The 17,393-nt window shown below is 35.7% G+C and overlaps 2 protein-coding genes across 5 annotated transcripts; both read right to left on the bottom strand.

Annotated features, from left to right (window-relative positions):
- Nucleotides 1-1,237: 1,237 nt before the first annotated feature.
- Nucleotides 1,238-5,615, bottom strand: LOC122008277 (probable magnesium transporter NIPA8). Of its 2 annotated transcripts, none has more exons than XM_042563958.1 (14): nt 5,399-5,615; nt 4,479-4,713; nt 4,262-4,349; nt 4,108-4,169; nt 3,520-3,605; nt 3,350-3,423; nt 3,174-3,276; nt 2,921-3,046; nt 2,654-2,783; nt 2,440-2,559; nt 2,263-2,353; nt 2,128-2,188; nt 1,768-1,867; nt 1,238-1,680 (listed from the first exon to the last, which is right to left on the bottom strand). In XM_042563958.1, exons 2-14 carry the CDS (start codon nt 4,569-4,571, stop codon nt 1,501-1,503), a joined length of 1,314 nt encoding a protein of 437 aa, XP_042419892.1. In that variant the 5' UTR covers nt 4,572-4,713; nt 5,399-5,615; the 3' UTR covers nt 1,238-1,500. The 2 variants fall into 2 exon arrangements, with proteins under 2 accessions (XP_042419892.1, XP_042419893.1); XM_042563959.1 differs by having other exon boundaries at nt 2,684-2,783.
- Nucleotides 5,616-6,026: 411 nt separating this feature from the next.
- On the bottom strand, nt 6,027-12,139 carry LOC122008276 (glycerophosphodiester phosphodiesterase GDPDL7-like). Of its 3 annotated transcripts, XM_042563955.1 has the most exons (11): nt 11,965-12,139; nt 11,723-11,835; nt 11,519-11,629; nt 10,361-10,657; nt 9,775-9,884; nt 9,015-9,516; nt 8,819-8,860; nt 8,453-8,734; nt 7,336-7,475; nt 6,564-7,047; nt 6,027-6,464 (listed from the first exon to the last, which is right to left on the bottom strand). In XM_042563955.1, exons 3-11 carry the CDS (start codon nt 11,604-11,606, stop codon nt 6,166-6,168), a joined length of 2,244 nt encoding a protein of 747 aa, XP_042419889.1. In that variant the 5' UTR covers nt 11,607-11,629; nt 11,723-11,835; nt 11,965-12,139; the 3' UTR covers nt 6,027-6,165. The 3 variants fall into 3 exon arrangements, with proteins under 3 accessions (XP_042419889.1, XP_042419888.1, XP_042419890.1); XM_042563954.1 differs by having other exon boundaries at nt 11,519-11,632; nt 11,723-12,139; XM_042563956.1 differs by lacking the exon at nt 11,723-11,835.
- Nucleotides 12,140-17,393: the final 5,254 nt, after the last annotated feature.

The raw sequence follows: 17,393 nt of genomic DNA, 5'->3' as shown, positions 1-17,393 counted from the left end.
GGCTGGATCAACCGGTTAAGGCGTGACATCCTTGCACAATGAGTCGTAGGGTCGAAGGTCCACAGACGCGCACTGGATGAATAATCTGGGCCGGCTGTGTTAAATTTCGGAGACACCACGCTTTACCCTGGCCAGCATTCACCGCTGATTTACCTCCTCCTAGGATCCCTGTAGAGCCAGGCCTAGGGGGCCGCTGGGCGACAGGACCCGCCTTTTTGCACAATAGTATAATGGATACTTCTAGTCAATTTGACAATTACTATAAACTGATCTCCTAATTTATCTTTTTTTTTGATAGCTTAGGGATGGACTCTAAGGAGTGGCTTGGATGAGTGTAATTAATTACAATAGTAAGATTGATGCTCATTTAATGTTTGATATGCCCATATCTTTTGGCAAATAAAATTACTTCTATATAAAGAGACCACTTATCATAATTTACTCTTTTAATCTCGCTTTGGAACCAACTATAAGGACACTTAGCAAGTTATCCAGTGCTACATATATTGGCATTAAAAAAAAATAGATATTTTAACATCTCCAATTTATTGTTATCTAAGTCGCACATACGAAAACGTCGCCTCTTTACTTATTCATTATTTTTCCATTATCATATAGGATCAACATAGGAGAATTTAATATTTTAAAAGATATAATTTTGACTCAGGATTCAGAATTAAATTCTATCAATGGTTATACATGTAAAATTTAAAAATCTCTGAACCCTTTTATTATTTTTAATAATTTTCATTTTATGATATTTAGGATATATTTTTTTTTAATATTTATAGTATTTAGGAGTTAAGAATTGTCTATATTAGTGTATTATTTTATCAATTTCTATAGAAAATTTTTTTTATGATAAAATTTCTTTATCTAAGATATCATTCCTTTTTAAATCTTTAAGATCCAGAGTATATATAATACTAATAAGAAGAATTATGCTTTAGTATTAACAAAGTTTTCTTTCTTTTTTTTTGTTTTGGGCACCCGACATATTTTCTCTATGTTTTCTATTCTAAGTCTATATTAACTTACAGTTATCTATGAGATAGATCACTAGTCTCGAACATACTTAAACTTAACAGGAGTAACAGTTCATGAGACTAATCCAACCATTTTAACTTGGGCATGATCGATTTGAACCGATCACTCAGGTCTCCACTTGAAAAAACTGCTTATGGTTGGCGAAAGGATCAAGCAGACAAGTTGACCAAAATTCTAATGGACACTCAAAAAAGATAAACGCTATGCCCTTTCACATCTTATAAACTTGCAGAATACAACAATCATAGCTACCTTCACAGCATCGATGAAGAAGCAAATCCAAAGAGATTTCCCAGGAGGACCGTCAAGTAGAAAATCTATCGATCACTCGACAAGCATACTGTATAGAATATGTTTGGATGCCAAATGTGGATCTATGATCCTGGAACTTACAATTTTGGCAGAATCATATCTCTAGAACGTATACCAAGCAAACAGTGGCAGAAGATCTTGTCAATCAAAGACTTCTTCCTGCATCTCTGTATCATTGGAGTTTCTTAGGGGAATGAACTTTGTTCGATCGAAGATGGTGTCTCTTAACCCTGTTGTCCTTGAAGATACCATAGGCATTACAAGTACTGAAGAAGCACCCTGCGAGTCCTCACCAAGACCCAGGGAAAAAGAACCAACAGCCTAGAAAAGGAAAAATGGAACAATCAGTGTTGGGATATTTTACCCACGAATGTAGAAAAGGAAATTATTCTGTTTCAGTAGAAGTACCTTGGCCTTCAGGAGCATATGTCTTGCTTTAGCAAGCACTGTATTTGCAAGCAACCCATCCAGGTTTGCTTCGGTGTCGTCTGTCAGTATCTTGGATGGTCTTCAATTCAAAACATTAAATTCTATTCATTATATACATCAAAACTACTGATCAACCCCAACAAGTAAAGCATAATTTCACAAAAAAAAAAAAACACACACACGCTTTGCGTTCTTTGCTACCCAATTTCTTTCACATATTTACTCACATGAAATTTTAAATCGGACATCTTTGCTATGTTTTTCAAGTTTGGAAAGGCACTACGTTGTTCCTACATGAAAGATTACGATGAGCAACCCTATATGAGAGTGTAAAGTTACCTGTTCATATTAGTTGAAAGGCTTGGATCTGAAGACAATGAAGAAGTATTTTCTCTGCATCCTAAAATTTTATAAGAAAAATTAGCTTATCTAACAATAACCTAAGGTAAACCATAAACAAAACTGTGTTGGTACCTTTAGTGTCATCAGGTGCCAACAAAGAAATACCAACGAACACACATGCCATCCCCATTACAAACATAGTCGTTCTTAGGGTGTTAAATACCTGCCAAAGTCCATTCCAGTCAGTTTCAGCAAATCAGTGCAAACTATGTGAAGGGATTTCCTCATTTCCATAAACAAAAGTCTCACTTGATATTCCTGAAAATATACAAATCCAGTGCAGATGGAAAAGAAGGTCCATGCAATCTGAAACATAGGGACAATGAGGATTGCATCGAAGAGAGACAAGCCTTCATTTAATCTTGCCATCTAGGATTTAATCAATGAGAAACTATGTGAGACTTTTCCAAGTCATAATAGCTGCATTATGCTCCAGTATAATTGAACAAATCGAAAAGTTTACTTTGCAGTTTACACTTAATGACATCATTACCCAAAATCCGGCTGTACATAAGAACAATAGTAGTATACAATATGCAAACCAGCTATGGAACTGATACTTGCTGCTCATGGTCAGTCTTAACAAGTTAGACCTGAGAAACCGAGGCAGATTTATTACAAAAGGAACGACAAAGTCCAAATTATTGCAGAAACAAACAAAATTATTAAAACAATTTAGTATCCAGTTTATCCTGTGGAACCTACAAAATCTTTCCTAACCCCAACTTACAATGATTTTGCAAATAACACTGAGCAGGAACCCACAGCACCAGAAACAGTAGCATATGAAAATGGAAGCAATGTAGACCAATAAAGACTGTCACTCTGAGAAACTGCAAGATATGCTTCTCCTTTCCTGTCAAATATAATAGCCAATACTTAGACTAGAACAATTTTTCAAAATTTGCAGATAAAATTATTTTAAAAAAAACAGAGAAAAATGACAGTTTCAAGCAAGAAATTAAAGCATGCAAAAAGTTAACCTGTAAATATATTGATTGAGGCTAACCACCAAAAGCAAGGCGAAGCAATATAAAAGAAAGACTAAGCTGGTGTATTTTGCAATCAGTTGCTCCGGTGTGAATACTGAAAAAATAGAAGGAGCACGCAATCAATCATTTGATTTTCTTAACATTGGCAATAGAATTAACAGCACAACCAGGTGACTGGTGATTTCCAAAGGATACTAGGAAGATATTGCCCAAAACAATGAAAGATGTTGCCAGAATGACCCTGCAAAACAAGTTGCCAAAATGAAATCCAATATATTTGATACTACATTAGGCCTTATCAAAACAATCTTTTTTTTTTTTTCCTGAAATGACATACTTGACTGATACTGTCTTATGTAGCACAAAGTAAGCAAATATAATATTGGATACAAACTGAACTGAACCCAAAGCGGCGAGAAGTGACTGCCAGAAAAAACAAGACATCCCATCAGCAAAACAATCCAATAAATGAGCTATAATTATTCTTGGTAAAAAAGGAACTAATGAACAAGGCATGGTTTATCATGGAACTCAGCATGTGTTACTATTTACCAACATCCCCCAAAACAGGTCATACTTAACTCCATAAGAACATAAGGCAAATACATTAAATTAGTTGCAATAGAAGAAAATAAATAGCCAATAGCTTACATTCTTGATAGTTTACGGGGAAAAACAGAATATTAAAGTAAGGAACATAGAAGCATACAAAAGCACCAAGTTGACAATTACTTTCACTAAAATACATGATAACCAAACGCTAACCCAAAAAACACAGAAATCACAGCCATCAGATGGAAAGATGGATATAAATGCATAGTTTTTTAGACAACTGTGAATTTCAGATAAAAGAATAAATTGACAAAATATTTAATACATTGGAAAGATATGATGTTATAATTTAAGAACAAAAATGCAACTTGACCTGTGCGGCATAAGCAAAGGAAAAGAAATTGAGGCAGTTTCCAAAAGCAAACAAAAGAATACCTGCAACAGAAGTGATTTTAAAGAAGCTTTAATATGTTAAATAAGACTAAACATAAGGAATAGAGAAACCAAACACCAGTCAAAGGACATACCAATTCTCCAAGTTTGGAAATGTATGATTGATTTCATATTAAGTTTGCTATTACTTCCATCATTAATAAGCATGAAATACCTCTCTCGCTACAAACATAAAGATACATGGAAATGACATTTACATGAATTTATGAACATCAAGTGTGAGCACTAACTAATGTACCACTGTCTTGACTAGCAATTAGTTATGCAAGGAGATTAGGAGTACAATATTACCTCATCATGACCCAATTTTAGAAGGTTGGTCCCAAAGTTTATGGCAATGCTTCCAATTATGTTGATAACAGCTCCAACAATCCACTCGCCCATGGATTAGAAAGAAAACTTAGATTATTATAAATTTCATTCTGTTTTGGGGTTGTTGATCATTGAAGCTGATTGTTTCAGCAATTGTCATCTCACAATGCAGCTACTCATCTTTGAATGAATCTCGTAAGGCTTCATTTAGAGTCTGCAAGAGGGAAAACAGTTGTAGTTTCTTAAGAACCTCAAAATTCTTAAGGTAAGGAATTAATTTTCACAAATTCGGAACAACTTTCGTTGAATGCTGAAGTTGTGCGTGCGAACATGTATATCTATCTCTAAAGGCAAAGGCAGATCAGGTTAAAATTTTTCAACTATTTTAAATTTTTCCAAAATTTTCCAATGGCATGCTATGATTTCTGTAACTGATCTTCTAAAATAATGACACCATTTCATAGAATATACGGGGTTCCAGAATTCACAATGCAACAAAAATTAAGTACTAGAAAAGAAACAAGTTGAGATGTTTGCTTCACTACTCAGATGCCCTCTTGATACGCAAAATATCTTAAAGTAAGATTCAAAAAAAAAAGAAGAGGAAAAATCATAAGATCACTATTTCATGTATGCAAGCGTCCTGCGTCCACCTCAAGATACAATCACTAGATCTCACAATAAACGGCGGAACAATCGCCAATTCATTAGAAGAAATTTGTCGGCGCCACAAAAGATTTGACCCAAGTGCAATACCCAAATTAGAATCAGAAGAGAAGCAAAAAATAAAAATAAAAATAAAAATAAAAATAAAAATGAATGCACTGTATACAAGCCACAGGGGCAATGGGCGAGAAAGTTTTAGTCTACGTAGAACTTTAACTCGCGGGAGTCACCACCTAAATCCATCGCAGATGCATCTATAATAGAGAAGAGCAGCTCGGAGACGAGAAGAGAAGCAGAAGAGGGAAGAACCCTAGGAAATATTCCTGCGAGGAAGACGAGACTGCAGTCATCGACGACGGAAATGGAGAGCAGATCTCTAGAGGCATGCGCGACTTGTGACAGCATGATTCATGGGAGCGCAGTAGAAAGCCAAGTCACGACTCTCCACACTACCTGTGCCGTCGGATTCGAGTAAAATAGATTCAAAGTCGCCAGATGCGGACCAAAATTAGCCGGCCCATTAATTGGTGAAATGGGAAATGGGCCTCACCGACAAAGCCCATTGGGGTAGCATGTTTTTAATCCTTAGCTTTTAATAATTAATTAATTATATATAGAGAATAATCATTTAGACGCTCTAAAATATATGTTTAATTTATCTAAATTAGATTAAATAAATCACCCGATTCATCAAATTAAGAATTCATAACTCGGAGCATTGCTCATCACTATGTTTAAATATAAATTTGTCAAAATATTAAAACTTTTTAGTATATGTAGAACTGTAAAATACATGAACCACTGAAGAATACTAAAGAGACGAAATGCAAAAATTACTTGACAGAAAATATATATATAAAAAAACACTCTTTTCCATTTAGTTCATATTTGAAATACTCTTTCATTTTAACCATCTCATTTGTTTTTTTTAACACACTCGTAAATTTTAATAGGCAACTTTTTCCATTTCATAAAATGAGACAAACTGTACGGAGCACCATCACTGATACATCACGCACAGGCAACTGAGCACCACCGCCAAGAGACAAACAGACAGGCTCGCAGCATTTGTCGGTTGGCCATTAGGAGAGGTCGTCGGAGGAGCAACCACCGACGACGTCTGGGAGCGACCGATCACCGGTGGTAGTGGCGGATCTTGAATGTCAGCGACTTGGAGAGCAGGGGCAGGGGCTTCAGCTGGCGGCAACGCTTCCGGCGGAGCCAAAGCGAGGAGAGATCCAGGCTCTATGGGCAAGATTGAGTAGTCCAGCTTGGCATTCAAGTCTGAGCATGGACTCCCTGGAAAAGATTCAAAGTTGACGTTGGACAAAATTGATAGCAAAAAACCTCTAGTTAACGTAAACAAAGATGACTTAGGAGATATAAGCAAGTACTTACTTAAGTATGCCGCTGCAGTGGCTGGAAACTCAGTGACGACGGCATCAACTTCGACACCAGCAACAAATGTAGCAAGCTCGACCATGGGGTCCGAGAAGTAGTCGAACGCTATCGCCAAGTACTCATTCCGGAAGACAGACGCATGAACCGATATGTTTGCTGCGTGCATCTTCTTGACGACGTCGGTGAAGCCAGAAATAAAGGAGCCTGAATCAGCGACAATGGATGTTCTGGGAAGGTCGACTGCATCTGCAAATTGTTTGATCTCGTCGACGGTTGGCTTGGGAGCATCGCTTATGGTCTCCTCGATGGAGAGCACTCGAGTGTAGCTGGGATTTTTCTTGAACACAGCGAGGACTTGAATGTCATCAGACTGGATGAAGATTTGCTTATTTGCTTGTTGGTCGTAACTTGCATTTGAAAGTGCAGTAGAGACTGCATCTACTATTCCAAGGCCTTTCTTTGAAGCAAGATAAGCAGCATTCTGCAAGCAGAAAACATGTGATTAATCAGAAAAATGATGTAGAAATTATTTGCACTAAGGATTCTTTCATGGAATACATTTAAAAGATTTTTTCTTCTTCTAAGTTTTCTAGTCTTTCATGTAGACATGAAGGGAGGGAGTACCAATCTTGAATACATGAAAAGAATGGAAGAAAAGGAATTTTCCTTGTATTACAGGCAAAAAAAGGAAAAAAAAAAAGAATTTTCCCCATAAAGTTATGCTTAGAAAATATTTTGCACTAACAATGAAGAGAATAGACGTTTGTACCTCTATGTTGATTAGAACTCCAGAAACAGTGCTAGTTTTTGCAAAGTTAAGAAAGTCATCCAGTGTCATAAACTTGCCAGCATTCTTAGCTGCAGGATTCCTTGACAGGCCAGCTTGAGATAAGGGGCTTGTCAGTGCAGCTGAAAGGGAAATAACAAAAAGAGGAGACCAGGATCACTATATCATTCTCATATTTTCTAATATTCTCACAAACTGTCCATAGATTATTCTATGATCTTGAAATACATGTGTACAGTATAAATACCAGAAGGCAATAAATGAGAGCAATTGGATGAATAATATTGTAATGAACACCCACTCAAAATTGTTCTTTTCCTTTATTTTTTATTAGGTTCCTAAATGCAGAGTTCATTTGTGTTAGTCTTCAGCTTCTTATATGCATAGGAGTTATCTAAAATAAAATTTGATCATTGCTGTTTTTCCCAAGTAACTAAGCTCAACGCCAACTAGCATTTCAAAAGCATGATGTTTAAGAGGAAAAAAAGGAGAAAAAAAAATATAAGGATGAACACCGTTCTTTGATCAGATCATCAACCACAGAAAAGTAAGCATCTAAGGATGTCTACGACATATTTTGCACATCTTTTGCTTGAGTGATAAGACAATAGTTACTTCTCATTGTTAGTAGAAAGTAATAGCCACTCATAAGTGCAAGTTTAGCACAATCGTAACTATATCATGTCATGTACTTGCCATTTTGACGGAAACTCTGTGATTCAAGTTTAAAAACATTTATATCAAAATTTTAATTATTTATATTTTTAATTAATCGATTTTAGAAATCAAGCTCCCTTCCCTCTAAGAAAACAGAGAGAAAGAAAACTCTAGTTTACTTCCTCCCAAGGAAACACAGACTATGAAAAATATTACCCAATATTTTTCCACTTAAATCTCCCTCGCTTCTTTTCTAACCATTTTCCTCCCATGTAGGAAAATTTCATCAGAAAACAAAGAGAATAAAGTAAATTTCATAGAACACTAAAACATTACCCTATCCCTTCCCTGTAAATCTACTTCAATTCTTTCCCTAGCCGTTTTACCCCTTTGTAGGAAATACTGAATCTCATCAGGCAACAAAGAGCATAAAGTTCCTTACGTTTCAAGCTTAGGATGTCACTCCATGATAGATCAAATGAGAAGATTCCGTTGTTGCTTTGTATCTCAGGAACTGTCGTAGCTAGTGACATAAATGTTTGTACTGCTGTTGAGTGGCCCATAAGGTCTGGAGATTCCAAACAAAAGGCTACTCCATCTTTTGACATCTGAACTGAACAGTCAATTATATCTGCTCCATCTGCTACTGCTTGTTGATATGCAAGATCGGTGGATCCAGCATAGACTCCACTTGCACCATTGTGTGTTATAATCAATGGTCGACCTGCATCATACATCATAGTGAGGAGAAAAAAATCCATCAGCATCAACAACCAAAAAGACTATAAAAGCTATAAAACTTATTTACCTTTGTTAGGGACAACATTCTTGTCGTTGTGTGCCAAGCAAGCTGCAACAAAAACAAGGGAGAATGACATGGCATTATGTACATCCATAAAACAAACTTTAGCTTGTTTTTTTTTTTATTATCCAACCAGAAATTTAATGTAGATAATTTTTTAATCTTGAAGCACACAAAAAGAAGGTTAGTGAAGTATTCTTACCTATGGCTTCTGATGCTGTTGAAGGGAAATCTGTAAGCACGCCATCTACTGAGAAGTCTGAGTTGTCAATAAATTGCAGATACTCTGCCGTTGGATCAAAACTATAGTTGTAGCTTGCAGGCATATCATTTGCAAAGTAATCTGCATAAACTTCTAGGCCAACGGCATGGGCATCAGCCACCAAAGAAGTATGGGGCTCTAGACATTGATCATGATTAACAGGCCATATGTAGCTTTTGGGGACAAGAATTCCAGAAGCAAATGACTTGATAGTGGCAAGATCAGTTAGGAAGGCTTGATATGTTTTCTTTGTGGAAGGTTCAACATCATCCACGCTCAAGAATCGAAAGATGAGCTTTGTCTTGGACCTTCCGAGTTTTCCCATCAAACTTCTTAAGAAATCTATTTCTGGAGAAGAGATATAATCTATAACTACTTGTCCTGAAACTGAGGTAATGTAGTCCACAGCATCCAGATTGTGAGCCTTGAAAAAGGTGTTGAACTGCAGCATGTTGAAAGACGTTATAATGTCAAAAATTATAGATAGCCGTGGAATATCCATTTCATGGAGATGAACGAGCATTTTAGTGACAACTCCGTAGTCAAATTATTTCTAAAACTGGCTATCTTTTCAAGCTCATGTATTTAACTCAAGAATGGACAAAAACAAAGAAGAATAATGAAGTCTATTTATCAATATATGTATTAGTTTGTATCTATGTTATAAAAAGACGCAAAGTTAGGATTTTGATGCACTTACCTGAAGATTTATCCAGAATTGAGAAGGGTGAAGTCCAGTAACGTCTTCAACCATGGATATCGGCAAACTTCCATCAAATATGCTTGGTCGGGAATAGATACTTTGAATCACTTCAAAGGGAAAAAAAATTATAACTTATTATCTTCTAAAAATTATGACTTGTTATCATCTTAAGAAGATAATGAGCAATTAGTCACTATATGAACCATTTAAAATCTCCACACAATAGAAACAAAATCATTACTAGTATAGATGCATCTTGATTTTAATATTCATATGAACAAGAAAAACTCTCCTTTAACAACAACAAGAATAGGAGCAACCCATTCCTTCCATCTAATATAATAGGTATTTATTTTTTTTTACTTTAGGAATCATGATTACCTCAATTTTTTAAATATAAACCAATAAAAGAGGAATTTTCTCAAGTAAAAGTATCACTTTCATGATAAGATAAAAATTGCATGCAGAGTTTCTTGGTGAAAAGATTTCCAGAATTCAAATTCATTTTGTCTTGGTTACCATTGCCAGTTAGAAGGACAACAATAAAATACTTCACAGCAGGTACAATCATTGTTATACTCACATGAAACGTTGTTATATAATTGATCTGAAGTGAAATCAACTGCAAACCATCCTCGAACTTGTTTCCCATTGATAGGATAAGTTTTCTGCCCTTTAGGGAAGACAGATGAAATAGTTGTGGAATTATCAAGCCTGTAATCCGTATGACAGATCCCAGCTCCATCTTTTGTCATCTGAAGATCACAATATAAAACAACATTTTTCACACTATTTGCCTGTGCAAACTGGTAGGCATATTGGCTGGACTCTGGGAAAACTCCAGAGAAGCCACCTTGTGCTATGACCAAAGGAGCACCACCTGCAAATGTTGTGAATTAGCAATACCTCAATTGTTGCGAATTAGCACCACCTCAATTGTTGCTATGTAGGTAGCATAATGTTGGCTTGCATATGGAATTAGCAATTTATCACTACATTAATTGGATCATAGGTTTGTTATGCGGATAATGCAAAGTTCTACTGGTAAACTGAAGCATCAAGCAAACCAACAAAACCAAGTTATGCTATAATAATTTTTTATCCTGACATCACATCATCATGAAAAAAAATGTCATCACTCTTATGGTTAATTAGTATTAATTTTGTATAAATTCTTTTTATTATTTTTTAAACAAATTCGGTTAATTCGATGTTAATCAAAATAATCAATTTTTAATTTGATTTGATTAATTAGATTTTAGTAAAATTTTGATTCGATTCGGTTAGCCAATATTAAATCGATTTTCAATTAATTCGGTTAATTTATGGACTGAATTAACCCAATGCTCACCCCTAGATCCGGGGCCACAATTCTACATAAAAAAGGTTACAGGTTAGACAAAAACAAGAGCCCGTTGCCATTAATATGCTACATATCTCTTTGTAATGACCACGTCACATGCAATCTATGCATGCCCTCCGACACATTATTGATTTGTGCTTCATTAATCAAATAAAAGGTTCTCAATTCTATGATTGTGGTCTAGCTGGCATAATATCAAATAGTAGGAAAAAATAATCAAATTTTGATACCACAATTGGGAATATACATTGTAAAGAAAAACAACAAAGAGGGTTGTTTTTATTTGCTTCTGTAATGTTTACAAAATCATTCCCCCCATTGAGTATTGCAAACAAGCATTCATAGAGCATAACATTGATAGAGAAACCATAATCATACCACTCAAGGTCTGCCATTTTGCAGGAAGATTTGCAGCTGTAGTCTCATGAAGAAGGAGAAGGACCAAAAGAATCACCCTAAGCATCATTCCCCAAATTCCAAATAGAAATCCTGCTACTCATGTAACAGATTCTTTATCAAAACGCAAAAAAAAAAATTACTTTATCAACAACGATGAAATGGACATAACCGAATAACACAAACCTCACTGCAAAAGGCTAATTTTTTTTTAATCAAACAGATCCCAAACAATGATTTCCTGAATTCTCAGGAACCTGAAAAAGCGGCAAACTAAATTTCGTGGAAGAGAGACATGCCTACAAAAATACGCAAGATGATTGCTATATTCGAGCGATTTATAGAGGTAAAGAAGAAAAACAGAAAAGAAAGTAACGGAGGAGCTTAAATCCCTCATCTTTTCTTAGCAAAGGCTCATTTGTGATAACCTCCATCCCGACAAGCACCTGCCCTTCTCGCAGCGAAAGAAAATCACATATCACGGCGCAGCCTTCTCTCATCCGAGGCGCCGTTTCCTCGCAATCACATGACCACGAAGGTGGCAGCGAACGGTGAGCAGAGCGCCGATTTATTTGCCTCACGTCGAGAGACGTTTCGAGTACATAGTTGATCGGGATACTTTAATTTTAGTCTAATATTGTTACCAGTTATTTTTTAAAATAAAAAACTCACATTCTACATATTGTCAAAATACCCTCCTAATTTGAAAAATCATAATTATTTTCTCCTCCCGTCACCAACAAAATTGAATTAACCAACGGAATGATTACAAACATGTAAACACATCACTTAACAATATTACTAGTTAGGACTTTCATTAAAAAAATAATTAATAGTTAGGAAGCTCTCACGGATTGATACCGTTAGTATTTATATACGATATTGTAATATATCACGAGGTCGATTTTCAACACGTGTGAAATGCTTTGTGGATCAGTTGACCTTATGCAAAGGTCTACTATATCGAACAAATATTCTTGTGATTTACCTCATTTTTAAATCGTATGGGACAGTTTTATAGGAGCCCGAGCTCGGATGAAAACTATCTTTTTTTACTACCATATTAATAGTTAAGAATGTAAATGAGGTGAGTGAAGCCAAGTTTAATTATATTCAAATTTATTTATTAAGTTTATTTTATTAAAAATTTTATGGAATTCAATTCAAATTTAAAGTTGTTGAATATTTTCATGAGATTGATTTTCACGATATGTTAAATGCATAGCGGATCACTTGATTCTCACGGATCACTTGATTTCCATGTAAAATGATTTTCTCAGATTTACTTTTTGGAACCTTCCAAATAGTATGGACTGATGTAAGGCCTAATGGAAGATTATCATTTTTTTTTACTACAATATTAATAGTTACCAATGTAAATGAGGTGAGTGAAGCCATTATATTCAAATTTTTTTATTGAATTTATTTTATTGAAAAATTTATGAAATTCGAGTCAAATTTAATCTTGTTCATGAATATTTTTATAAACGCTTTTAATGAAGCTCAATTATCATTGTCGTTCTTGTAATTTATCTTAAATGGTTATCTATTCATAAAATTTATAGTATTTCTAATATATTATGAATCCTAAATTTAAAATAATATTAAAAATATATTATTTTCAATAATTAAATTTTATATAAATTAATAAATAAATTTATTCATAAATTATTTATTAGAGTAAAAGATGATATCATTTACCTCAAACGGTCTAGTATCATCAACCTTACTACAAAATATCGACATGTAAATCACGAAAGATATTTCACCCTAGCAGAATTCATAAATTATTTATGAACAATAAAATACCCTACTATTCAGGTTTATTTGTTATATATATATTTTATAATTAAATAAACATAAATGAGTTTTTATTGAATTAAACATCAAATTTATTCATGTTAGATTTATTTAGAGTTTTATTAATAGTTGGGTTAAAATATATGGTACGGTATTTTTCAAGATGGTTGTAGGTTTTGCCGCGAGCTCGTGGTCATAAATGCTCAAGATTTTATCGGAGTTTTCTTAATTTTTTCTTATAATTTTTTGTTAGGAGAAAAGAAGAATATATTAAGTAATAAATACACTTTTGATAAATATAAAATTTTATATGTGATATACTAAATTATATTAGGTGAATATTTTCATTATTTTTCAAAATTAAATATGTGATATGCTAAATTATCAAACAAATAAGTTTGGAAACTAATTATGAACTAAAGTAATTGCGTAGAAGTTTAATTGTTAAAAATAAAAAAATATAAATATAAATTTTATGCAGATATTTTTTAAAATCTAAAATCATAAAATAACAACATTTTTAGATGGTGGGCAACATTTTGGATGTGCTTAACAAGCAGAAGCAAAAATCTAGATTGGAATACTCAAGCCGGCCGGAAAAAAATGCTAAATATTTGAAGAAAAGATTGCATAGTTTTTTTTAATAATTAAGATATTTAAGTTTTGCCTGGTCAGTTTTGAAGATAGATGATTTTTTACTTTTAATTTATCTGTTGGATTCTGATTTGTACTCCTATGTCAATCTTTCACCACATGAATTCGATAGCTTTTGATCATTATGAATTTATTATAGTAAAAAATAATTATACCATCTTGGTATCTCTTATAGTCCGTCCTCAATTAATTTATAGTCAATCAGATTTTTTAATAGCTGTGAACTTATTGAAGAGAAGCAAAGAGGTAGAGGGAGAAGTAAGGAAAGAAATTGATTGACATCAACCACCTTTGGATTAAAAACAAAAACAAAAATCCGGTGCACGACAGGCCGATTCCAGGAAGAATCTATTATACCTCTTTTTTTTTTCTTTTTTTATTTTTTTTTAACAAAAGACTATTTTTAAAACTCCAACCTGCAACCTCCAGGTCACATGCCAAACTCCCCTTCATAAATTACCTTTGGATAAATTTTCTTTTAATTATAGATAAAGATTACATGAAAATTCATCCATATTTCTCCATTTTGATCCTCTTTTTATAGAACAGGTGTACCCTTTCCAAGGTGGTAAAAAAGGAATACATTCATCTTCGTGCCTCCGTCAATCTATCTCAAGGTCAACACGGAGGAGGTAAATCATGGACGGCTACTAGTCTTTGGAATAATGACTAATACATAAGGGAGACATTTATCTCGGCTTTGCCGAGATTCGAACTCCAGACCTCATGCTGGTAACACCTTATGAGCTAGCCACTAGACCCATCCGAAGGGTCGGATACGTGATATTGAGGCTTCCCAAAAAATCTCTTCGGGGGTTTCTGGGGTATGGGGCCACGAAGCGATGGGCCCAATCACGTTAAAAAGTTTACCCTACCTTAGTTTTTAAGGTGTACCCTCTCCAAAAAAAAAAAGGTAGATCTGCTACCTTAGCGGCCTCCTAGTGCCGACTCCACGGATATGGAGGGAGGTTCATGCAGGTACACAGGCCATAGGCACATGACGGGGTAAACTCCAGGTCGTCAGTTCATGAGAATCGACCCCTGACCATTACGCCAGAGATACCATGCGCCCACCGTTTACGCTACACCCTGGGGGCAGGTGTACCCTCTCCAAGCTCTTGCATGTTTTGCAAGAATGTTTTAAGGCCATCCCATTTTTATGTGGGTTGCTGAAGTGTTCGTATCAGTTACATTATTGAAAAAAAAATTATTTTAAATTTTAAATAGAGTAATTAAAAAAAATTATATCAATTATCCTATTTATTTTTTAAATTTTATATTTATGAATAATACTTTTCTCAATTTAGGAAATAAATTCTATTCTCTAAATATTATAGAGGAGAAAGAAAAAAAGGAAAGTTGCTATATGATGTAGTGAAAAGTAGTTATTCAAATTTAATAAAGTAACTTTTTTTACCTTAACCCAGAAACATTCGGATGGTTGATCAAATGGATCACCGAGCTAAGTGAGTTTGACATACAGTATCAACCGCGGATAGTGATCAAGGTCCAAGCCTTAGTTGCTTTTATGATTGAGGTCCAGAACATCGAGCTAGACGCGACTTGGAAGATATATGTGGATGGTTTATCCACTCGGCAAGGCAGTGGAATCGACATCCTTTTAATATCGCCACGTGAGGATCAGATGCACTTGTCCGTATGACTTGATTATTGGGAAATAAATAACGAGGTAGAATATGAGACCCTGATAACAGGTCTACAGATAGCTCAGCATGTGGGAGCCACAAGAGTCCTCGTTCATTCAAATTCTCAGCTGGCAGCTCAGTAGCTATCGGGAACGTTCGAGGTAAATAACATCCAACTCAAGCTATATGCCGAAGCTTTCGAGAAATTGAAGACAAGTTTCCAAGAAGTTATTATATAGAAGATCCCCTAGTCAAACAACCAGTATGCTGACGAGCTGGCTAAATTAACAAGTTCTTTATCTCTGCTCATCATAAATAAGATGGTCGAACAGGTCTTGCTGGTCGCACATATCGATCGGATGGCTAGAATGACCTTTCCAAGCGACTTGAGGATACCATTGATAGAGTTCCTCCAATCGGGTGTCTCACCTACTGACCGGGAGGAAGCTTGTTTGTTAAAAAAGAGGGTCGGGCGGTTCACCCTAATTGGAGATCGGTTATATAAAAGAGCTTTCTCAAGGTTGTTGCTCAAGTGTCAGATCGGATGACATTGAGTACATCCTACAAGAGGTTCACCAAGACTCATGCGGTAGTCATTTGGGCGGCAGATCACTGGCCCGCAAGATCCTGCTGGTCGGGTACTTCTGGCCCACATTGCAAGACGACGTCACTCAGACGGTGGCCACTTGCCTATCCTGCCAAAAGTACCAGAACATCCTGCGCTGACCTACTAAAGAGTTGAAAGCATCCACCGTGTCTTGTTCGTTTGACTAGTGGGGCATGGACATTGTTGGACCATTTCCTATGGTGATCGGGCAATGAAGATTTCTACTCATTGCGGTAGATTATTTCTCAAAATGGGTGGAGGCCGAACCGCTCGCCAAAGTAGGAGTAGAGTTCGATCGGGTACAATTCTACAACGAAGGAAATGTCGATCAGAGGCTCATGGAGCTTGACTTAGTGGATGAAGTACGAGATAAGGCCGTCGTCTGGCTCATTACGTACCGACAATGCATGAAGTAGAGCTACAACCAGAGGGTGATCCTGAGGTTATTTCAGGTCAACGACCTGGTATGGAAGAGAGTGAAGCCGATTGACAATGTCACTAAGCTGGAAGTCCCATAGAAAGGACCATATAAAGTCATTCAGAAGCTCCGCTCGGGAGCTTATTATCTACAGGATGAGAATAGGATAAATCTCAAGCGGCCTTGGAGCACAAACAATCTCCAGCCTTATAGAGTTGAGTGATAGGTACGTAATAAAATCCTGCTACAGTTGTAAAGCCATCTATTCTGTAATTGCAGGGGAACGATGAATAAAAATCTTAAGTGTTCCAGAGTCTTGCGTCGATCGTCTAAGTTAACAGTCAAGCGGCGACTATAAACCCTTGAGCAATGAATATCAACAGTCAAGTGACGACTATAAACCCTTAAGCAGCGAAGATTAAAGTCGAGCAGTGACTATAAACTTGAGAGTCAACTAGTCAATAGTCAATGAGTTAACAGTCGAGCGACGACTATAAACCAAGAGTAGTAATCATCAAAAGTCGAGCGGCGACTATAAATCTCGGTTCAACAGTCGAGCGGTGACTATATACTCCTGTCCTTCATTACAAAGTCGAGTGACGGCTATAAACCCGAGAGTCGGCGACAATAGCCGAGCGGCGGCTATAAACCCGAGAGTTGACGATAACAGTTGAGCGGCGGTTATAAACCCAATAGTCTATGTCAAATAAAGCCGAGCGGGGAATATATAAA

The sequence above is a fragment of the Zingiber officinale genome, chromosome 8A, assembly GCF_018446385.1.
Source record: "Zingiber officinale cultivar Zhangliang chromosome 8A, Zo_v1.1, whole genome shotgun sequence".
Classification (NCBI taxonomy): Eukaryota; Viridiplantae; Streptophyta; class Magnoliopsida; order Zingiberales; family Zingiberaceae; genus Zingiber; species Zingiber officinale.
Note: the sequence above shows the minus strand (reverse complement) of the source record. Positions and strands in the feature narration are given on the sequence as shown.

What these genes read in the sequence shown, in the direction of transcription:
- LOC122008277 (XM_042563958.1), bottom strand. Translation starts at nt 4,571, where the DNA reads ATGGGCGAGTGGATTGTTGGAGCTGTTATCAACATAATTGGAAGCATT. An exon ending in CTCAATCAATATATTTACAG is followed by an intron (nt 3,047 to 3,173) that starts GTTAACTTTTTG and finishes TATATTTGACAG; the next exon opens with GAAAGGAGAAGCATATCTTG. An exon ending in GTGTTATTTGCAAAATCATT is followed by an intron (nt 2,784 to 2,920) that starts GTAAGTTGGGGT and finishes TCGGTTTCTCAG; the next exon opens with GTCTAACTTGTTAAGACTGA.
- LOC122008276 (XM_042563954.1), bottom strand. Translation starts at nt 11,606, where the DNA reads ATGATGCTTAGGGTGATTCTTTTGGTCCTTCTCCTTCTTCATGAGACT. An exon ending in AACAGCATCAGAAGCCATAG is followed by an intron (nt 8,861 to 9,014) that starts GTAAGAATACTT and finishes TTTTTGTTGCAG; the next exon opens with CTTGCTTGGCACACAACGAC. An exon ending in CACTGCAGCGGCATACTTAA is followed by an intron (nt 6,465 to 6,563) that starts GTAAGTACTTGC and finishes AATCTTTTCCAG; the next exon opens with GGAGTCCATGCTCAGACTTG.